Source organism: Cydia amplana, chromosome 12 (assembly GCF_948474715.1).
Source record: "Cydia amplana chromosome 12, ilCydAmpl1.1, whole genome shotgun sequence".
Lineage (NCBI taxonomy): Eukaryota > Metazoa > Arthropoda > Insecta > Lepidoptera > Tortricidae > Cydia > Cydia amplana.
In genome coordinates, this window is record NC_086080.1 from 17,064,117 (window position 1) to 17,088,873 (window position 24,757).

The 24,757-nt window shown below is 38.2% G+C and overlaps 1 protein-coding gene across 1 annotated transcript in view; it reads right to left on the reverse strand.

Moving 5' to 3' along the window:
- The window catches only part of LOC134653177 (protein halfway), a 52,486-nt gene that overhangs the window by 1,284 nt on the left and 26,445 nt on the right, over positions 1 to 24,757 (reverse strand). Inside the window, exons 2-8 of the mRNA XM_063508525.1 lie at positions 10,002 to 10,106; positions 9,417 to 9,600; positions 6,178 to 6,303; positions 4,156 to 4,353; positions 3,452 to 3,627; positions 2,963 to 3,142; positions 1,440 to 1,598 (exon numbers count right to left, since the gene is read on the reverse strand). Coding sequence (XP_063364595.1) covers positions 1,440 to 1,598; positions 2,963 to 3,142; positions 3,452 to 3,627; positions 4,156 to 4,353; positions 6,178 to 6,303; positions 9,417 to 9,600; positions 10,002 to 10,106 — 1,128 coding nt within the window. The remainder of the gene's footprint in view (positions 1 to 1,439; positions 1,599 to 2,962; positions 3,143 to 3,451; positions 3,628 to 4,155; positions 4,354 to 6,177; positions 6,304 to 9,416; positions 9,601 to 10,001; positions 10,107 to 24,757) is intronic.

Consider the following 24,757-nt stretch of genomic DNA (forward strand, 5'->3'; position numbering starts at 1 on the left):
CAGACAAATCTTGCACACCTCGATCTGTTTTTGTGTACGGACGAGTCACAAGTGTCACAACACGCACACTAACACATTTTCGTCAAGAGATGAGAAGTCGGATTTGTTGCTCGACCGATCCGCAATTTGTACTGGGCGAGAAAAATCGATAAATCCAGCAACTACATGAGACTAAAATATAATAATTGTGTTTAAATATAATTAAACGTATGACATGTAAAAAAAATATTACGTGTGAAATGTAACACCTTCTTTTTGTAAATTTGATGTCCCCGACCTCTTTTTACAACAAAAAACCGAGCAATTAGGCATTTTTTCTGCTGCTGTGTTCACTCGCGCGTCTGGACTCGGTCTAGTTAAAAATCCGAGCGCAACTAGTTTTATTACCCGCGCTAGATCAGTTGATCTTGTACCTAGGCAGAGGGGAAATAGTGCGAATGCCGCATCCCTTCCGTGTTGATCGAAGAATTTTGCACAAGATAAAAATACAAAAAGATGATGTTATAGGGTGGTCTTTTTTGAGACCCTTGCCCTATAAAGGGTTAAATTGACCGAAATGCACTTTATACAAGACCGAAACATTAATGTTTATATCAAGCTAATCAAGCTTTGTTTCTATCAAACAGACTTTTTCAGCTATTTTGTTGTGCTACTATGCGAGCCAATATGAACCTTGTCTCAAGGCAATATGGCTTATATTCTTCAGCTTGTCAACAAACACGATTTTGTTTCGTAAAATTACATTCGTAAAATGAACCGTAACTCTAGAGTTAATAAGACTCACATTTCGTATCTTACTACATGAAGCTACAAGCAAACTTGGTTCCGTCTAGCGGACCAATGATCTAACATGATCCTTAACTCTAAGCAATAAGACTCAAGTTGTCAGCGAACTTGGTTCCCTCTCCTCTAAAGGACCAATATTCTCTATATCGTAGTGGTCTGCTATGAGTTGCTTATATCTAAAATGTACCTTAACTCTAAGCAATACGACTTACATTCTTCAGCTTGTTCTGCTTGATTGAGAACAGCATGAAGTTTTCTACCTATATCGCTGTGGTCTGCTAATTCTGCTATATGAGTTGCTTATATCTAAAATGTACCTTAACTCTAAGCAATACGACTCACATTCTTCAGCTTGTTGTGCGTGATTGAGAACAGCATGAAGTTGTCAGCGAACTTGGTCCCCTCCAGCGGACCAATGTTCTCTATATCGTTGTGGTTTGCTATGAGTTGCTTATATCTAAAATGTACCTTAACACTAAGCTATAGGACACATTTTTCAGCTTGTTGTACGTGATTGAGAACAGCATGAAGTTGTCAGCGAACTTGGTCCCCTCCAGCGGACCAATGTTCTCTACGAGTATATCTTTATTGTCGACTGCTATAAGTTTCTGATATATTTAAAATGTACCTTAACTTTAAGCAATACGACTTACATTCTTCAGCTTGTTGTGCGTGATTGAGAACAACATGAAGTTGTCAGCGAACTTGGTCCCCTCCAGCGGACCAATGTTCTCTATATCGTTGTGGTCTGCTATGAGTACCTTGAGAAGCTCGTACGACTGGTCGTCGCCGACCACTTCTAGGCTCGTTATCTGAAAAACATTACAATATATTCATCATCCCTTCTCGATAGGTATTAGAAGTGAATTTGTTTTCTTTTTTTAAGAATTTCATCCTGCTTTTCCAATACATACATAAGTACAACACTTGTACCGTCAAGTGTAAAAATATGGGTGCACTCATCATACTCAAAAATATGTCCCATAGCTCTTATGTCAGCGAATTAGGGCTGATTTAGACGGCGCGCGAACTCGCATGCGATTTTAGTTACATTTATTACTTACTCTATGCTGTTAGAGTCCAATTTACACTTAACTGTACTATGTAGATCCTCGGAAGAGTTGCCGCGCCATAAAGAGACAGTGTCGTAATTTATATTAAGAGCAGCTCACAACGTATGTCATGGTGTATTGCTACTTGTACAACGAGCTTCAAAATTACATGGACATATTATGAATGGAATTCGCATAAAGCGGCCAAGCACGTTTGCGTTCAAAATAACTTGCAGCACTACAGTTCAACATAAATCGCGGATTGCGGCTCGCCTGGTTCTAGTAAAAGTTACATTTTTGTAAGAAAAGTTCAGCTGCCAGTAGGGTTTGCACGACGGATCTGAAATGTATGGGAATATCCGCGGATCCGGATAATTTCATACATTTCGGATCCGGATTGCAAACCCTAGCTGCCAGGTATTCGGCGGGAGATCCGTCGGCATGACCTTGAGGTGCCGCTGCGTGCAGTCCACCGTCACCATGTACTCCAGGTGCTGTTCCAGTCTCCAGGAATGCAGTTTATAGCTACAACTCACATTATTATAAGACACGTTCAGCTTCCAAGTGTTCGGCGGCAGATCCGTCGGCATGACCTTGAGATGCCGCTGCGTGCAGTCCACCGTAACCATGTAGTCCAGGTGCTGTTCCAGTCTCCAGGGATGCAGTTTATAGCTACAACTCAGATTATTATAAGACACGTTCAGCTTCCAAGTGTTCGGCGGCAGATCCGTCGGCATGACCTTGAGGTGCCGCTGCGTGCAGTCCACCGTCACCATGTACTCCAGGTGCTGTTCCAGTCTCCAGGGATGCAGTTTATAGCTACAACTCAGATTATTATAAGACACGTTCAGCTTCCAAGTGTTCGGCGGCAGATCCGTCGGCATGACCTTGAGGTGCCGCTGCGTGCAGTCCACCGTCACCATGTACTCCAGGTGCTGTTCCAGTCTCCAGGGATGCAGTTTATAGCTACAACTCAGATTATTATAAGACACGTTCAGCTTCCAAGTGTTCGGCGGCAGATCCGTCGGCATGACCTTGAGGTGCCGCTGCGTGCAGTCCACCGTCACCATTTACTCCAGGTGCTGTTCCAGTCTCCAGGGATGCAGTTTATAGCTACAACTCACATTATTATAAGACACGTTCAGCTTCCAAGTGTTCGGCGGCAGATCCGTCGGCATGACCTTGAGGTGCCGCTGCGTGCAGTCCACCGTCACCATGTACTCCAGGTGCGTCAGTTCCAGTCTATCCAGGAAGCAAGTGCAGTTCGCGTCCAGAGGCTTGATGTTGCGGCAGATAGTAGTCAGCTGCGGAAAAGATTAGTGATTCTGGAGTTCTGTTTCAAAACATCTGGCCCTTAGTCAAATTGACAATCGATTACCTATCGGTTTGTCGAACATTTCCTTTTCGTATATGATAGACTTTTCTTTCAACAGGCCACTAATACTCACCGAGACAATTCTAACAATCCCACAAACTAAACTATGACCACCTCCTGTATTCATTATCAGATCAACTCGATGGAGCCATAAATGGGGAGTGACTCTAATTTAGCTTACAAGATTTGACCATGGTAACAAGTAACAATTAAACTACCTATTCATCCATTTACCTACCTCCTTTTGAACTTTAAGATGGTCAATTTGCAGAAACGACTTCTCTTGGAACCACTGCCTGTCGCTGAAGCGAATATCCCGCACGCAATACGTTTTGTTGTAGTTCAGGAACGTCACTAGAGAATTGTTGCTGTCCATAGCCATTTGGAACTCTTTGCACGGCATGTGGTTGTTCCCTGGAATTAAATAATATTTTTTAGTGTAAAGCTTGAGTGGACGCTCGAGTTGGGCGTGCAGCGGGGCGGGGCGTGCGGCGTGCATGTTAAACAAATGCAAGCGTATAGGAGCGGCCTTAGTGCACGCTGCTTAAATTACTTGTGACTCTTGTGAGCCCGACGCCACACGCTGGACGCCCCGCCGAACGCTCCGCTTCTAGCGTCCACCCAGGCCTTACACTTAAGCAAGGAACTATGACTCATTCCAGTTTCACAGCCGGAGCGGAAGGGAGTTCCTCAGAAACCGCCATTCGTGCTATTCAAATTGTTCATTAGGTTCGAACGAAACGAAGATTGTACCGGCGGGATAAACAGTTTGGGCCCCAGATTTGGCCGTTCTTTGTAGCGAGCAGATCTACATCAATTCCATTGGGAGGACTTTTGGTCGAAATTGGATGTCAACTAATAAGTACCTACCATGAGATACTATACGAGGGGAGGTTGAAATAAAGCAATAAGCTAGAAAAAAAAGAACTTCTTAACTCTCACCTGACATATCTATAAATATCTTCCGATTACTCTGCACCAGGCTGAGCGGGAACTCCGTCAGGTTGTTCGCCGACGCGTCCAACACGGTGAGGTTGAAGAGGTACGCGAACGGCCGCAGGGTGGTCGGCAGTTTGGCTGTTGTTAGGTTGTTGTTGGAGATGTTGAGGCAGGCGATTGAGGAGTGCTTTGGGAACTGACCTGTAAGGAATAAGTTTAATAAAATAAAAATGTAGTACCCACACTCGTCAAGAGATGGCGCCACCTCCAAGATAGAACGCGCTAACGATGTGTCGACGTAGAATCATTAACCATCGACGTCAAATGCCGGGATGCGATGCGTGAAACTTTACTTTACGAGGGACTCATATGGTTAAAGTTGAAAATCAAACGTACATTGTCAAGCACAGATTAATTTGTGCCACTAACTTCAAACTCGGGTAAATCCATCTGTCAGATTTTGCGGAAAAGGTAATACGGTCTATTATATAATCTGTGGTTATAGACTGTTCATTTCACTTACCACCGTCGTTCGTGGCTTCATATTCTTTCTCACGGGCTGCGGTATGCGTGGAATAGAATGTGATTCATAAATATTATGCTTCTTAAATAAATAAGTGAATCGCGAACTCAAATGCTTTCTACACTGTCCGAAAATTAATTCTAGCTATATAGTACCTATTGTTTAGCAGTACGCTTAAAGGGTGACTCAAGCTGGACCGGGCCGGGGCCGGGCCGGAGCTTTCGGCGCTTCGTTTTCTTTGGGAAGCACCACGTGATCACCGCACCGATCAGCCGTCATAGAAAAGAAAATGACATGTCGAACGCCTCTCGGCCCGGCACAGCCGCAGCATTGTTTACTGACCATTTTCAGAAAATTATTTTGATAAGAACCGCTTTGATCGATCGACTAATAGGTACCTACTCTCTGTCAGTGTTTAAACAGAGAAACTGAAAACACAGGGAATCCTAGTTCAGGCATTTGTAAATCACTTGTCTTTATAAATTATTAGTCTTTAAGAGCAACCACTGTACTATACTTTTCTCAATAAATTATTTGTATTTTGTATTTGCTCTTTTCAGAGAAACCGTAATGTTTCTTTGTGTACGCATAGAGTATAGAGTTATCAGTCAATCGATCAAAACTGTTCTTATCAGAACAAATTCTCTTTATCTATGATGACACGCGATGGTAATCGGTCGAGTCGACGTAATAGGATAATGTCGTAGGTAACAAAGGATTATATCGTTGCAATATTGATTACAAATTATCAGTTATCAAACGTAAATGTAAAGTTAAAGTTTTCTGACACTTCTTGACGTGGCTTATCTTACCCTGAATAAACCAGGGTACCTAGTACCTGATGGATAAGATCACTGAACTATATATCTACCTACGAATTAGATGTCTGCCATAATATCCTGTCCGCTCCTCGACTATGTAATTGCAGACAGATGTTTATTAATGTTCTAATCTTGGTAACTTACCAACAATCTGCCAGATGTTTCCAGCAGTATGGGCCATGAACGCCAGCTGTCGGAACACAGACTGAGACAGGGCCACTTCCGTGTCGGTGGCGTTCAAGACGTGCAGATTAATAAGTTCTGTTTTGGAAACTTACCAATTATCTGCCCGATGTTGCCGTCGGTAAGCGCCATGGAAGCTAGCTGTCGGGACACAGGCTGAGACAGGTCAAGCTCCGTGTTGGTGGCGTTCAAGTTGTGCAGATTGAGAAGTTTTGTTTTGGTAACTTACCAACAATCTGCCCGATGTTGCCGTCGGTAAGCGCCATGGAATGCCAGCCGTCGGAACACAGACTGAGACAGGCCAAGCTTCGTGTTGGTGGCGTTTAAAACGTGTAGATTGATAAGTTATGTTTTGGTAACTTACCAACTATCTGCCCGATGTTGCCGTCGGTAAGCGCCATGGACGCCAGCTGTCGGAACACAGACGGAGACAGGTCAAACTCCGCGTTGGTGGCGTTCAAGACGTGCAGATTGATAAGTTATGTTTTGGTAACTTACCAACTATCTGCCCGATGTTGCCGTCGGTAAGCGCCATGGACGCCAGACGTCGGAACACAGACTGAGACAGGTCCAACTCCGTTATGGTGGCGTTCAGGACGTGGAGATTTGTTATGTTCTGTTTCACTGTAACAGGAGAAATTGTTAGTAAATGTAGTGTAAAAAATCATAACTTCATGACATAAATCCCAAAAGTTAAACGCATTAAGGATAACTCACGCTAGACCGGGCCTTGCCCGGGTCGAGTCGTCCGAAATGTAATTTTCTATGACGGCCGGGTCTAGCGTGAGTCATCCTTAAGGCACTTATACTTATACATTTTACGTTTTTGTTTGTGTATTTTTTTCTGACCGAAAAATAATCAGCCAAACATTACCTAACTAGAATCGGACCAGGGGGCCGATTTTTGAAATTCGACCACTCGATTTCGTCACTCGAAAATCGGTGGAAAACGGCGAAATGCTAATTTTTGAAATACGAGCGATAGAAATTGAGATTCTAGTGGTATTGACCACTCGATTTCAATTCTATTAGTAGAATTTAAATGCCTAGTAGTAGTAGTAGTGGAGATATTACTGAACGAAATACACGAAATCGAGCGGCCGAATTTCAAAAATCGGCCTCCGGGCTTAAGTTTTCATGCCAAGTGCTACGTCAAGTATGGAGCTTATAGGCCATGGATTAATCCTGCCAAGTTTGTGCATAAGTCGGCTTGTCGAAAGTCTAGTACCGAGTCGCATACATGTGCATATTTATTTATTTAAACCACACATAATCATCCTGTATAATAAATCAAATAAATTCACAAGCCACACAGTTTCCACTAATGAATAATAACAATTATGTTGCTCAGAAACGAATATTAATACAATATAAAAACATGCAAAACTCAAATATATAATATCTACAAGTTTCAATTATTTAGAAGTCTAACTTTGTGCGACTTTCGAATACAGTCTGTTCTTGTTTACATTAACAAGAATGCGAATACAAGTCCTAGTTATATTGTTTACATAACATTACACAATTTTACACCAATACCTGCGCACAATTAGCACTACCTAGTTACCTACTACTCCTACTACAAACTAACAATAAGTGCTATTTATGTTCAATACCTACTTACACCTACCGTTGTTTGCGATGTAATCGTCTTTTATTTAGTTTATTTAGCAAAATTATGATAACGTTGTTATTTTCCTTGTATTTCCTGCATTAAATACCTACAATACTGCAGATTATTCCTAGAAAAGAGGACTAATAAATACGTATAATTATAATAGATACGTATATTCCGTTTTCCTTGTTTGGATTTTTTTTGTTTTCGTCTTCAAAACATGTATCACGTAGGTAGGTATGTGTGGATGAAAATGTTCAAATTATTATAAGTACCTATAGTTTCCTAGGTACTAAAAAGAAAGTATCAAGCAACTGTCTTTTGTGTGTATGATGTTTTCTATGTATATTCGCGATAAACCCAAAAAGCGGCCAAGTGCGAGTCGGACTCGCCCATGAAGGGTTCCGTATTTAGGGGATTTATGACGTATTGAAAAAAACTACTTACTAGATTTCGTTCAAACCAATTTTCGGTGGAAGTTTGCATCGTAGGAATGTACACCATATATTTTTTTTAGTTTTATCATTCTCTTATTTTAGAAGTTACAGGGGGGGGCACATTTTACCACTTTGGAAGTGTCTCTCGAGCAAACTATTCAGTTTAGAAAAAAATTATATTAAAAACTCAATATCATTTTGGAAGACCTATCCATAGATACCCCACACGTATGGGTTTGATGAAAAAAAATTGTTTGAGTTTCAGTTCTAAGTAGGTATGGGGAACCCCCAAAAAAAAATTTTTTTTCTATATTTGTGTGAAAATCTTAATGCGGTTCACAGAATACATCTACTTACCAAGTTTCAACAGTATAGGTAGGTCTTATAGTTTCGGAAAAAAGTGGCTGTGACATACGGACGGACGGACAGACAGACAGACATAACGAATCTATAAGGGTTCCGTTTTTTGCCATTTGGCTACGGAGCCCTAAAAACTAATGAACGGATTTACATGCGGTTGTCACCTGTGTGAAGAGATTCTTGAGGAAGGTTTAAGAGTATAATTTGTGATGCCGAGGCGGGTCTCTAGTACCTATGAAGTATTAAGTTCTTGCGGAGTCCTCTGAACCTATTGCGTCTTAAGTCATTTTCATCATTACTCATCCAACCACAGTAAAACAAAACGTCATAACAGCCAAAGACCCAACGTCTCATACAACCTTCTTATACCACGACAATATTCGGTCGTCAGCCTGACCCAGTTTACTCGATTTCCTCAGAGACAAATATTGGTTTTGTCTTTATCATCTGTTCAGTAATGAACAGAGACAACACAAACATGTGGCATTCGGAGATAAACAAGCGCTGTACCTACCGGTCGTTACATGCAGATGGACAGTAGGTATGTTGTAATGTTGTAAACAAGATGTCTATGATTACATTACTTATATTATAATGTAACCTCTACCCGCAGATTCGTCCTCGTGAGAGTGTCAAAGATATCGGATGGAAGAAGTTAGATCCACGGTGTCACAGTAGTGTGTACGGTGCCACAGCGCAGTTCTATGGTGGTGGAAAACCAGAAAGAGGAGGAAAGATTGTTAGATTACACTTACAGTACGCACTCAGGCCCTCTTTTAGCGTGAAACTGTCTACGTCACAGCAGAACACAGAAGTAGGGTCCACTGTGTCACAGCGTAGCTCCTTTGTGGGGCACTGAGAGCGATCCAGGTGGAAAAACTTTTCCAGTTTCATATTGAGCTTGGGATACATGGGAGAGAAGTGGTTATTCTTAGTATTACTTACTATAAGCGGTAAGGCCCTTTTTCAGCGTGAAACTGTCCACGTCACAGCAGAACACAGAAGTAGGGTCCACGGTGTCACAGCGCAGCTCCTTGGTGGGGCACTGGGACCGGTCCAAGTGGAAACACTTCCCCAGTTTCATATTGAGCTTGTGATACATGGGGGAGAAGTGGTTATTCTTAGTATTACTTACTATAAGCGGTAAGGCCCTCTTTTAGCGTGAAACTGTCCACGTCACAGCAGAACACAAAAGTAGGGTCCACTGTGTCACAGCGTAGCTCCTTTGTGGGGCACTGAGAGCGATCCAGGTGGAAACACTTTCCCAGTTTCATATTGAGCTTGGAATACATGGGAGAGAAGTGGTTATTCTTAGTATTACTTACTATAAGCGGTAAGGCCTTCTTTCAGCGTGAAACTGTCCACGTCACAGCAGAACACAGAAGTAGGGTCCACTGTGTCACAGCGTAGCTCCTTGGTGGGGCACTGGGAACGGTCCAAGTGGAAACACTTCCCCAGTTTCATGTTGGGCTTGGGGTATATGGGTGCTGGTGTGGATGCTGGTACTGGCTGGAAATTAAAATATGAGTATATTTCATGATCAATAATAAAATTGACCAGGTTTCGTTAGTGGTGAGCGCACGATAGGCATGGGTAAAGGGTATGATGACAATAATGATCACAAAGTATAATGTGGCCGAAAAAGAAATATGTAGTTACATTTACCCCCGCACCTAACAAAAGTCTAGAATATGTGAAGATCGAACGCGGGAAGGAAAAAAATCCAGTAGGTAGAGATACACAGAAGCGACTCGATTAAGAGGGCTGCTAGTCTCTAAGTACCAGCCGGGCTACATTACTACCCGTCTCTCTTTTATTAATACCTACATATACAGTTAGAAAAATAGGGGTAGTCTATAGATGGTCCATATTTTGTAAATTTTTGGAGAACAATAACAAATAGAACTGACCTCTGGACTTCTGTACTTCTGTGCCGCTTGCTCGAGCTCGTCCACTCTCATCTCTATGGTCGGCATGTGTCCCAGGAGGTACACCACGAAGCACCATAGCGCCGCCTGTCGACAAAATTAACAAACATATATAAAACATGTCTATTATCGAAAAGTGACATTATTTTCCTCATATTTTTTTCCTTATCGGCAAGTCTCTCGGACATGTATATACCACAAGGTACCTAAGTATGTACCTACCTATATTTCTTAATTTTGACTGTACAGAGTTTAGAATAATATTACTTCATAATCATTTTATTAGTTAACCAATTCTCCGGAAGATGTCTCTGTCTGTATTATTAGAACGCGCTATCGTTTGGTATTCGTGATTTGGGTACCTAACTGCGTTTTAATTTATAGAAGTAAAAAAAAATTGATATGTTTTTAGAATAGAATAGAATAAGAATGATTTATATTGATTTATTTTTTGGATTCGTTCTTATTAATTCCAGTAGGAACGAATATTGAGTATATGAAATATGAAATGTGTGTACCAATACTACCAATGAGTTTTTCGGAACTTAAGTACGAAATATAGTTTTTTTTTTTGATTCAGAAAATTTTTTTGCTCAGAAACCAATCGTGTGTAGTATCAAATGAAAGGGCTTTAAGCCGATTCTAAAAATATATCTCTTATCATTAATGATTCTAATATGCCTATTCCAAATCTTTTACTACACAGCAAAGAAACAACTCCTTATAATGCGAGCGAGCGATGGATGGCTGTGTGCAATGTCTGAGATTTTGTGAGAGGATGGAAAATAGATGTTGAACTGTAATAGTTTAGGTTTATAAATGTATCATAATACTATAACTTAAATCGAAGCGCTGGTGGCCTAGCGGTAAGAGCGTGCGACTTGCAATCCGGAGGTCGCGGGTTCGAACACTTCGAACCCCAGCTCGTACCAATGAGTTTTTCGGAACTTAGGTACGAAATATCATTTGATATTTACCAGTCGCTTTTCGGTGAAGGAAAACATCGTGAGGAAACCGGACTAATCCCAATACGGGCCTAGTTTACCCTCTGGGTTGGAAGGTCAGATGGCAGTCGCTTTCCTAAAAACTAGTCCCCACGCCAATTACTGGGATTAGTTGCCAAGCGGACCCCAGGCTCCCATGAGCCGTGGCAAAAATGCCGGGACAACGCGAGGAAGAAGAATACTATAACTTAAATGTAACTGACTTTCATGGCGCATTAGTAATACACTGTAATGACATGTAAACGAGTTTTCAATAAATAAATAATGACGAAAGATGCTTCCATACACACGATATGCAGGAGATACAGGATATGTATGTAAATTTGTAAATAGAAGTTGAATCTAAACGACTTCAAACGAAATATTATTTATCAACGTCTCACCTCCGTAATAAATTCTTTGTAAGAATTTATTCAATTCCCAGTTGGCATTAGAATTACATCCAGACATGTCACACTTGGCAACACGAACACCGACTTGGATTCGAACGTATACCTATTCATATATGTACTTAGTTATGTTATAATTCGCTCGCGCCTTACGCTTGTACAGTCGCCATCAGATATATCGGAGCGGCCAAGGTGCCCACAATTATCTGGACACGCCTCTATTGTTAAGGCTTTAGAGTGCGTGTTCAGATATTTTTGAGTGCCTCGGCCGCTCCGATATATCTGATGGCGACTGTAGTTGTTTGTGGAGTCCGTCAAAGCCAGGTCAAAGCTAACTTTGGAGTGTCTTCATAAATGTTAAATTATTTGACATTACCACACTAAAGGCCAGTTGCACGAGAGTTGCACCAACCACACTTGACAGACTGATCAACATCACTCAGCAAACTATAAAAATTACCATGCAATAAAATTTAGCGAACTCTTTAACAGTGACAGACTGTTTGGTGCAACCGACCCTGTCACAACAAAATGACATCATCTTGACATCAGAATGTAAGTTTGAATTGGCAACACGATAAAATACCAGCAAAAATAACCACAGCGTAAACACTCAGGTGAAGGTTTGTAATAAATATCATCTAAAAATACGTGGGACTCGATTTAAGGTCGAGTCGGCGCGATTATAAAGAAGATAGAGAATAGTTAGTATAATAATATGTATTTATTCAGATAACTAGGTCTATGCAACATAAAAGCCTGGTATAAGGAATTTATTCATAGGCCTGAGTTGTATCTATTACTAGTTCACATTAGCATTACGTATTTCATAGAAGAGCGTTTGTTTATAGTGATTAAGACGTGTATTGTTAGGGTTCCGTACCTCAATACGAAAAAAAACTGAACCCTTATTGGATCACTCGTGCGTCTGTCTGTCCGACCAATCCCCTCCTTTATCTCCGAAACTACTGGGTCTACAATTTTGAAAAAAATACACAAAATAGTTCTTTACCTATAGATGACAGGAAAGATATTAGAAATGTGCAGTCAAGCGTAAGTCGGACTTAATGTCCGGCACCCTTGGCACGCGAGTCCGACTCGCACTAGGCCAGTTTTTTTTGCTATGCTATCACCACGCATGTCTATCTGGGATTACATTTAGCTGCGGATCTCTCATATGAAGGACGTGAGCTGCTTAACTTTTTTGTTTCGAAGTTAGTACCTACAATCAGCATCAAAAGCAGCGGATTAGACTACGCGTCAAAAGTAGGTATAAATAGCTTATCAAAAAGAAATATCGCGAACTGGAAAAGTGATCCAGGGTGGCGTACCTTACATATATTGCTAACTGCACATTACACATATTCTATCTGTATATGTATAAAATAAATAAAATAAAAAGCCTTTTATTTCATTGCAGATTACAAAAATAAGAAAAAAAGAAAGAAGAATTAAATTAAATGCTAATATGTTAGTAGTATTCATTTTTGTTAGTAATAGAGTATTTTTACATTTAGTATAATTGGTATTATTTGCTACCTATAATTTTAATCTGCAAGAACCCCTCTGCAGCACCTCTGCCTCCTCCAAAGATAGCCAGAGGGCCTACCGCGAACCACGTTCGACGTGTTGCCTCTCTGTCGTACTTGTAAATTCGTACGTAAGTGTGACAGGGAGGCAACACGTCGAACGTGGTTCGCGGTAGGCCCTCAGTCCTCTCTAGATTGGGCTACTTGAAACCAGTTGGGGCCGGCTCTTTTTTTCAGCTCGTCTTCCCATCTGTCTACCGGTCTTCCTTCCCTTCTTTTGCCTTGAGGACCTGCCCATGTGGTCACCCTTTTAGTCCATCTCTGGTCTTGTATGCGTGCCACATGTCCGGCCCACTTCCATTTTAACGATATGTATATTTAAGTTAATTATTTATAGAAGCTTTTGCTTCCATCTGTACATAACTAACAGTAACAGGTAGTTATGTTATGACACATTTCCAACTGTTGGTTATCAGATGACAAAGTCACGTCCCTGGTCTAAAGTTAACCGGGTCCGCCTTGGTTCGTCAAAGGAAGTGGTTATTGGATAATCGGCGCGCGACTGGACGCCTCAATTGTCTAGTAGAGTGGCGAGTCTTGTTCAAATGCTATTTTGGTTCTTTTTACAAGATTTTATTTCATGTCCATTGTCCACTGAAGAGATACCGGTTTTTCCGAACGTTTTCAATCCAAATGCGAAGTGGAATACGAAAGTAATTCTGTCTGTCTGTCATCTCTTTTCGCTTAAATCGCTTTATATGTAAGGTACGGATATAGAGTCCTGGAGAACGACATAAATATTACCTGGATAGTTAATATTGAGAAGTGGGAGTCACAACTTGGAAGCTATACTTAATAAAATTAAAAATTAAACCGGTAATAATACAATATTATGATGACATTCATTGATTACCTTATGCCTCGACGTAATTTACAAACATGCCTCTACAAAGATCATAAATAATGATTTAATTGCACGAATGCTCTACATATATTCATGTAGAATGTAGAATGATTGACAGGTTCACAGAACTGATCTGAGCCCGTACCATGAGTGCCTGACAGTGTCTAAACTGGCATATACGCTATCGTGAAATTCGATTCGAGAACGTAATTTACTTTCTATACACACGCTCGCACTAATATGCGAGTACGAGCGAGATACATAGAAAGTAAATTACGTTCTCGATGGCGTTTATGTCAGTGCCAAAATGGTGGTAGCCACACCGAAAATGTACTCGATTTATAACCGAATTATAAATACCACATCTCACTCCGGAACATCACACCAATAAAATTGCTACAAGTGCTAATTCTATTTATATTAGTCGGCATGTTATTGCTCAGCAAACGCTCTGCTAAATGTAGGTTGGAGCGAAACATATGTCGCCACATGTGGTGATGACCCAACGTAATCTCATCATTGACGTATAATATCTAAGGACGGGCTAATGGGGCACTAAACATCGTGCATCGTACTAGTTCAGCGGTGCTACCCACGAATTCCAGCCAATCGTGCAGTCGTAACGCGACTAGTTGCGACCAATAGCGCGCATAATGCGAACTCGTCAACCAATCGCGCGCGTGATACGAACTCGTCAACCAATCGCGTTGTAGCGAATGTAGCGATTTCACACCGCTGTACTGGCCCCTGTCATGCTTCATTATTATTGCCCGTAAAGCCAGTCCCTAGATATCTATATCAATGAATCTCATGCAAATGCAACATGTATGTTAGTAATTAATTAAACATTGAAGAACTTCAAGAAATCTGCGATTAGAATCGAACCGAGCAAATTCTGCACAGATTTTGTGGTGATAATGGTTTTATAAACGTCAAATTGTAATGAAAATAGCATTAGCAGACTTAGCATAGATGAGCTCTAGGCTGGTTCAAGGAATTTGTGATTAGATAGAACGATAGAAGGTACCTATTTCTAATATCTACAGAGAAATCGGCAGAAAAACACAGAAATCGGCAGCATTTACGCGAAATAAATTATGAATAAGAAACATCGTAAGAATTTTGTCTAATCTAAGTTACAAATTGATCTAATTTTCAGCATATTTCTCACTCGCATCATTACCTATATATTTACTTATTGAATAGTACCGTAAAATGGGGTGAGTAGGTGCAAAACTGACATTCAAACCTCGATAACATTTTATTTTTACATATGCAAACTGAATGGTGTATATGTCGCAGGGAAATGATCAAAACAGAGATTTGAACAAATCCCTAAGGGATATGATCAAATCACGCAGGATGTTAAAATGGCGAATCCATATCATCATTTCCCTAGAAAAATTCAGTCATTTGACCAAATCACTGACTCTGTTTAGTGAAAAGACAAAATCGGCCAATAAACGCGAAACGCTTTTTCATTTCACTAGATTTGTTTAGGAATTTGACAAAATCCCTAACCACGACAGTAAGTTGACGAAACGAACTCAAAAAGTCAACCAGTTTTATCATTTCGCTAAACAGGTTTAGTGAAATGATAAAGTCTCAACTGGAATATGGTATACGGTGATTTGATTAAATCTCTGAACGGTTTAGTGAATTTACGAAATCATGTACAGAATACAACTGTTTACTCTACAGTTAAGCGATTTGATCAAATCTCTGACTAGATTAAGTGAAAATTTTTGAAAATATCGCCTGAAAAAATAAAAGAGAATTCTCTGCACAAATTCAAAGAGTTGCTAATCAAATCAAGCGTGTTGGTGGGCGTCCCTAAGGTACACAGAGGTCCATTCGATGGAAGTAATGTACCGGGGATTGTTTTAAATATTAAAAATAATCTGTACCAACTCGGTACATCTGTCGGCATCATAAAAGACTGGCAGCTAGAAACCAGTGCTGGGCAAAAAGTAATCAAATTATAAATTAACAATTGCGATTACAAAATGTAATTTCAACAAATAATTTCCATTACATGTAGAAAGTAATCACGCATTCGATTAACGATTACAATTACAAAATGTAATTATTAATTACATTTTCAATTACATTTAGAAATTAAAATTTTAAAATAATTACTTTTATCAATTACAATTACTTTTATTGAATGAAAATTTTCAAACTTCTTTATTTCCAAAATCAGATGAACATTTTGAATAAACTTTAAATTTGTCAATCGTGCATTACTGACAAAGTTTTTATATTTATAAAAATGCAAATGAGTACCTATTCTTGCAAGAATTTGTACAAGGGAAAATAATGTAATGAGAAATCCATGCATTTTTTTATAAAGAGACCTCACGTGTATTTTTATAACAGTGAACGAAACTAAGAAAAAATACCTACCACATGAGTAGATACTTTGGTTGGACTGTAGCAAAGGGGGGGGGGCTGGGACTTTTTTTTAACAAAGTGGTGTCATTATGACACTATTTTTAAATGATTGTAATGTGTATATCACGTCAAAATAAGCATCTTTTATTGGAAAAACTTTTCTCTAAAATAAAAAATGGCCGAGTTAGACGCCTCCAAAGTTTGATGTTTTTAAAGGGAGCTGGGACTTGTAAAATTTTATTATTATAAAAAAGTCGGTTCTGGTCCCAGCTCCCCCTTTCGTACAGTCTGAAAGTAGCCGAAAATACCTCGCGTGATTTGTGCACAACCCCTATCCAGGTAAGAGTGGATTTTTAAAAAGTTCTTCTTTATAATTGCAAATGAATAAAAAGGTTAACGAAAAGTAATCGAATAATTAAATTACGAATTAATGTAATCGCGATTGCAGATTACACAGCAAATTGAATTACATGTAATCAAATTTCCATGTAATTAAATTACAAAAAATTAAATTACATGTAATTCAATTAGTAATTAAATTACACAAGTAATTAATTACGCCCAACACTGCTAGAAACGCACTTCAGCCAACCACAACGTCATTTACTGCAGCAGTTCCCTCTACGAAGTACAGTCTACGCGAAACTGAAGCTAAGTTATCAGTATTTGGAGGTCAGGGGTTCAAGAACTGTTCCTGTGAAAAGTTCAAATTACAATGCAAAACAAATAGATGTGCCTGTAAAAAAAATAATGTCATGTGTAACTCAAGATGCCACAAATCTACACATGTTTTAACAAATAATTGGCTACTTTCCTACTAGTCAAATCAGCTACTTTTTTGGAACTGTCAAAACGATTTACTAATATGGAATTTATATGAAAACCTGTATAGTGACGTCACAGTCAATAACTCACATACTTTATTACATTTCAATCCGATTTATTAAATAGAAATTATGTTTAAAATAACTGCTGTCTATGTTTTCTAATAATTATCTGGTGCTTTATTTCGTGCACGGTGTGAAATAATTAATTTGAAGTAGAGGAAAGTACTCAATTAAATTTACGTTTACGCACTTGTACATTAGCTTCGTTTTTCATTACCGTCAAAACTGGCCTTTACCATCAAAAGGTAACATTATCATAGTCTATTGTAGTAAAAAGTATGGTATAATTATAATAATTAAAAAGACAATCCCTCTTAATAATTAATTATTATGTTTCAGTTTACAGCCACCTATTCTTGTATTCGATTAACTTTGATATTTTACCACTTCATTTAATCTGGTCAGAGATTTGATCAAATCGCTTAACTGTAGAGAGTAAATGCGCTAGATGGCGCTGCCATCATGTAAACAAAGGCTCTGTAGTTATTTATGTGTTAAAATAGTTTTTATGGACGAAATCAAGAAAAAACAGACTTCACTTGAAGAAAAGTGTGATTAGTAACTGTGGAAGTGTTATCTTTGTGCAGTATGACTACTAAGTGTTTTAAAATTATCAATTAGTTATGACCATGGTTATGACTCATTAGTGTGTAATTTTACTGATAATTTCAACGAATAAGTGTTAAAGAGAAAAAACAGAACCTTTAAAAACTATCAAACATTATAAAATAACAATAAAAACTGTGACGTGAATACAAATAACAAAATACAAAGATAAACAGTGACCGTTTTAACATTCAAATCATTGAACTTTGACCCCTCCGTTTGCAATCGTATCTCGCATGACTCGTCTCGTCGTCGTGGCAACGTTGATAATAGTGACATCTGTTGACGATTTGCCGAATCACTAAGTCAGGAGCACACGATATGAAATCATACAGATAGTTAATTTCGACGATTAAAGTATCACTACTGTGGAAGAATTGAGAGACAGAGTGGCTGTGAAACCGATGCACCGAGATCGATTCCAGTCCGAGTACTACTTTTTGCATTTTTTGACTTCTTTTTTCTATTCTTAATTTATATTACAATATTTATTTGACTAATTTATAAATCTATTGACGCATAAAATGGCGCCAAAACCCTGTTGTAAAAAATGCGACAAAACTATACAAGACAAACATTACCTAAAATGTTTTAAGTGTAAAGACACTTATGACCTAACATGTACCAACACTGAAAAACGTTACAATCTAATGAACAAAACTGACAAGTTGAACTGGACTTGCACAAAATGTAAACGGGTAAAGCCTCAACAAAAAAAACATTGCACGCCGAACGAACAAAAAATAATTTCAGCTGCCTCAACTTCCACACCAAATAGCAATGACAAAATTCCTGTGGAAAAGAGTACTATAACGACAAATGTAACATCTACGCTAAGCAGCACTGAGAGCAACAGTGTGAAATGTATAAACGAAAAAGGTACGGCCGAGGTAGGAGTATCAACACTATCAACACTGCCAGAAAATACAGAAAATTTAGAAGATTTCTCCCAACTAAGCACTCGAAATATTACAACGAAGCGGAAGTATAACGTGCCTGTGCAAAATTCCTTTGACTCCTTATCCGCTGACGAAAGTTTAGATGAAAGATTAGATGACTCAAATTCCCGCGATAATGATAGTATTCTCTCTCATTCTCACGAAGAGTCCAATTTATCAAGAAACGTCAGCTTACCAAACCTTCACTCACAAGTTCAAAATTATATTGTGGAAGACCTAAAAAAACAAGTAGAGGCCCTCAAGGAACAATTATCGGGAGCAGACGCCGAAGTCCAGGAACTGTTAAGTGAAAAATATAGGCTACAAGATGAGTTAACTGAAGCACATAAAAAATGTATCTTGTACCGGAACTTATTAAAGGGAGCAGCACCTACGTCACCCGTAAGAACGCCTAAATCAAAAAGCAAAAAACAACCATCGAAACCGGCCGGCCTGGATTGCCACTCAGAAGATTGCCAGTCAGAAGATCCAAAGTCAAATTTGCAGACACCAGAGAATCAATCAGTAGACGAGCACAGTCACTTGCCTGAAGAACAGAAGAGTAATGACTTTGAAAAAACTACCCAGATCCCATCGCTGGATTTATCGGAACAAAACAAATTATAATTTTTGAGCAGCAACAATAAAAACAACATCTCAAAAATAATAACCAATAATGACTTTTTTCAAAATGTTTCCTTCTGCCATCATATAATACCTGGCGTTGGCATAAACTATTTATTTAAGGACTTACAACAAAAACTAAAAGGCATGACTTTAAATGACTATTGCGTAATTTTCATAGGAGAGGAAGACTTCAATTACTCAACTAATCTCAACCAGCTGGTGCAATATATAAGATCTTCTGTAAAAAGTATCCTATTTACAAATGTAATCATAGCGTGTCCGACATATGTATGTGGTAGACCATTATTTAACGCCAGAGTGGAAAAATTTAACTATTTATTGTTAAGGGATTTGAGTAATCACAATGAATGTTTTTTTGTGTATGACTCAAACTCTAATGTGACTTTTGATATGTTTTCATTTTGGTCTGGTAGATTAAATAATTTAGGCATGAAAAATATAATTGAAAATTTGCACTATAACATTTATCACTATTTAATGAACAGAAATAAAAAAACTGAAAATAAAAGTTTTACCGAAAAAACAAATGTGTCAGCGGCAGAAAAAGAGTTTTTTCGTGAATAAATTGTTACCAACTATACACCATATAGCAATACAGCAGCCGAATCCGCTTCAACCAGAAATTAGCTTTAAATCTAATCTTGCCACACCAAAACCCAACATATTTACTCTATTGCATCAAAATATACAAGGTCTGCTTAGCAAATTAGATGACATAGAAGTGTGTATTGATGAACTGACCGAGACAAATAGATATATCAATGTTTTATGTTTTACAGAGACCTTTGTCAAACAGGGCAGTGAAAGTAACATTAAAATCAAAGGCTTTAACTTAGCAGCGCACTTCTCTCGGAAAAACATTAAAAGAGGAGGGTCTTGCATATTGGTCAGGCAAAATATTCAATATAAACCATTGCCGATAAGCAAGATGCTCTCCGAGGAGAAAATATTTGAGTGTTGCGGAATAGAGATTCCTAAACTAAAGTGTATAGTTTTATGTATATACAGGATCCCTGAAGTCAAAAACGCTAGTAAATTTTTAGACAAATTAGATGTACTTTTATCCAAATTGACAGCTAACCATAGCAAAAAAGTAATTATTGCAGGTGATTTTAATATAAATACTATTAAATCAGATTCAACAGTAAAACAGTTAAAAAACTTAATGTTGAACTATAACTGCATTCTTCACATTAAAGATCCTACACGAGGAACATCTTGCATAGATCATATCATCAGCAACATAAAAAATGCACTAGGAAATGTTCACAACCTGTACCTGTCTGATCATGAAACCTGCCAAACATTACAATTTGAAATTATAGATGAAATAAAGCCGCAAGCGCAATACTGGTACATCAAGAGGAAATCATACAGCCAGGAAAATGTGTGCAAATTTTTAAAACATATATCTTCTCTTACATGGCATGAATGTTTTAGTGAACCTAATAGTGATGTAGCTTTTAGTATGTTTCATGACAAATTCTGTCTCATATATAATCTTTGTTTCCCAGAGCAAAGAATAAAAGTGACATCAAACACTAGCAGACCCAAATGGATTACCAAGGGCATAAAAAAATCATGTCAAAATAAGAGATACCTAAGGTTTCTGTATTACAAAAACAGAACTCAGGCACAAAAAAACACTTACAAGAAATACAGCTCTCTACTAAAGTCATGTATTAGCAAGTCACAGAGGAACATAAACCATAAATTTATATTAAACTCAAAGAACAAAAGTCGAGCTACATGGACCGTTATTAAGGACAAAACTGATGTTACAAATTCTTTTGAAGGCATTGAATCAATAACTTTTAATGGCCAACACGTTCGCGATCCTTCTGAAATAGCCAACATTTTCAATGATCATTTCATTAACAAACCGAAAAAGAATTGTGACTGGAAGTTAATACTCAAGGATGTTGACTTTGTTAATCATAGTATGTTTGCCTCACCTTGTACTATTAGCGAAATTATAAAACACATAGAGTCTTTAAATAATACAAAAGCGGTAGGCTTTGATGGCGTTTCGACTCATATAGTTAAATCGTGTTCAAGAGTTATAGCACCAATTCTAACTCATTTAGTAAACGAGTCTTTCAGCCAGGGGAGGTTTCCCTCAAGGCTTAAAACCTCTGTAGTAAAACCACTCTTTAAGAAAGATGATAAAGAAGCCGTGGGTAACTACCGTCCTATTACGCTCATATCTGTGTTTGCAAAAGTTTATGAAAAAGCTATGCACCATAGAATGTCACAATTTTTAGAAAAACATAAAATGATTGCTAACGAACAAAATGGGTTCCAAAAGGGAAAGTCAATCACACATGCCTGTTACTCACTTATTGAATCCATTACTCAAAGGATTGACCAAAGAACTCCCGTTACAGGAGTATTCTTTGATATGAGTAAAGCGTTCGATTATGTTAGTCATGACATATTACTAGCAAAATGCGAAAGGTACGGTTTTAGAGGAGTATCGTTAGCATGGCTTCAAAGTTATCTTCATGATAGAAAGCAGTGCGTAGAAATAAATAGGTTAGATGACAAAAATGATGTAATCACATATCGTTCTATAGAAAAAGGAAACTGCACAGGAGTACCTCAAGGCAGTGTTTTAGGTCCGCTTTTATTTATTCTGTATATTAATGACTTACCAAAAATTAGTAGTTATAAGACAGTTTTATTCGCTGATGACATTTCTATACTGATACCAGGTGATAATCTCGATAAAAATATGTATATGACAAGTATTAATATGACTATTAACTCTGTATGTAATTGGCTAGAATTAAATAACTTGACGATTAATATAAGTAAAACTAAATATATACAGTTCTGTAACACTAGAGCGAATACATCAAATTTAGACATTATTTGTAAAGGACATACGTTAGAAGAAGATACTGAAACACGGTTTCTTGGATTACTTTTAGATCGATATTGTAGCTGGAAATCACATATCGATAACTTGTGTATCAGATTAGAAAAATTTTCATATGCCCTGAGGCGATTACAACGCTTATCTGACGAAAAAACCGCTATTATTGCCTATCACGGCTATGTTGCTTCATTGCTTAGATTCGGACTAATTATTTGGGGAAACTCAACTGACATAAAAAGGTTGTTTATTAGCCAGAAAAAATGTATCAGAGCTATTTGTGGGAAAGCACCTTTACAATCTTGTAGACCTCTATTTAAAAAACTTAAATTGCTGACCTTAACTAGTATGTATGTTTTAGAAATAGGCATTTTTGTTAAATCTAACCCTAACTTATTTACAAAACTCGTTGCAAATCCAAGGTTACGCTCCAGAGATCCTACAAAATTAATAGGACCAATATGTAAAAGTGCATTATTTAAGAATAACTGTCACATAATGTCAATTAAAGTTTTTAATCATTTACCATTAGATATTAAGGAAATTTCTGACATAAAAAGATTCAAACGGACATTGTATAACTGGCTACTAAATAATAATTTTTACAATATTAATGAATATTTTGACTTCCACACTAGCTAATGACATTTTCATTTTATTATTATTATTTTATTATCACAGTTGTTGACTGATTAAAAGATTGCATGAAGATTGAATAGATTTAATTAAGATGTATTTGTACATATTTTTGCATGCTATATACTGCTAAATGTGTGACACTTATAATTACAATAAGACCTACTGTTAACCACATTTAATGCAAATAAAGAATTTACTTTTACTTTAAACTGTTGTATTCTGTACTTGCTTTCGTCATTTCACTAAACCGTTCAGAGATTTAATCAAATCACCGTATACCATATTCCAGTTGAGACTTTATCATTTCACTAAACCTGTTTAGCGAAATGATAAAACTAGTTGCATTTTTAAGTTCGTTTCGTCAACTTACTGTCGTGGTTAGGGATTTTGTCAAATTCCTAAACAAATCTAGTGAAATGAAAAAGCGTTTCGCGTTTATTGGCCGATTTTGTCTTTTCACTAAACAGAGTCAGTGATTTGATCAAATGACTGAATTTTTCTAGGGAAATGATGATATGGATTCGTCATTTTAACATCCTGCGTGATTTGATCATATCCCTTAGAGATTTGTTCAAATCTCTGTTTTGATCATTTCCCTACGACATATATAATAAGTGTTCCGGACGTTTGTATTTTAGTTTTTATTTTATTTTGGGTAGTTCCATTTCATAACTTTGACGATAAACAGGAAATCCCACCTCACCCCGTAGTCCCTCGTATTTGGGGTTAGTTGGGTTTTCATACAAAGGTGATTTTTGAAGATTGTTGGATCGATTTTTTTTATTATGAGTATTTACTATAGCTCCATTTTAAATTGGAATACATTATTTTTGTAGCAGTAGCCTTAAAAACCCATCTCACCCCGTTTCATCCCTTCTCTCCCCATTCATAACCCAACTCTCCCCGCGAACCCTACTCACCCCATTTTACGGTACTTAACTGTAATGAAGTTTAAATAGAACTCAAATAATCCACGTTTAAATGTACATCACAATACAACGTTGACACCACAGCCAGATAAAATGCTAAACATAGACGGCAAATAATATAATAAATATAAATATAATGTCATGTTTGTATGTGTGCCGTGAGATATCCCGCTGTATCTTATCGTGTGCTGAAATATTTGGCGTGGTAAGCCTGAGAGCTTATGAGGTCATACGTCACTGATAAAAATACACGTTTCAAGTTAACATTAATATGTATTGTAATGTGGTAAATGTTCACTTTTAGTGTTTAGTAGTAACGCTTTGGTTTACTGCGACATAAACGCATATTGCTTGTGTCAGCGCAACCTAACGTGTATAAAACAATAGGCATTTAGAGAATAAAGGTTCAGAATGTTCTTATACTATCACACATAAGGTGTTTAACTTCCACTAACTCCTCACCCGACTCTACTCGTCAATATACATAACATAGAAGAAACTTATAATATTTGATGGCGATCCAGACCAGTGAACCAACAAGGAACTAACACTCAAGAAAGAAGGAAAAATCAAGCAAGAAAAGAAAAAAAAGAAGAACCACTTTTTCAACACCAATCCACGCAGTCAGAACCAACCAGCTTATCAAGAATCAAGAAACAACCTGAGAAGAACCAACCAACATCAAAAATCGGAAACCACGAGAAATCAAGAAGAGCGAAGATCGAAGAGCGTTGTCCAGGGTTTCCCGGCTCGCAAATCAAGAGGTGTCCAGTGTTATCCCGGCCCATTTCAAGAGGAGTCCAGGGTTATCCCGGCCCACCATCATAATCATCGTAAGCAGAGCCAGCCATACGAAGCGTCAAGCGAGTGCCACATGGAAATGCCAGCTCGCCAGGCCACGCCAGCAGCAGCAAGAATGCCGGTCGCGAACTCGCACCGGACCGGACGAAGACGAAGCCGAGGACGGCCAGCCACGCAGCAATAGGATGTAAA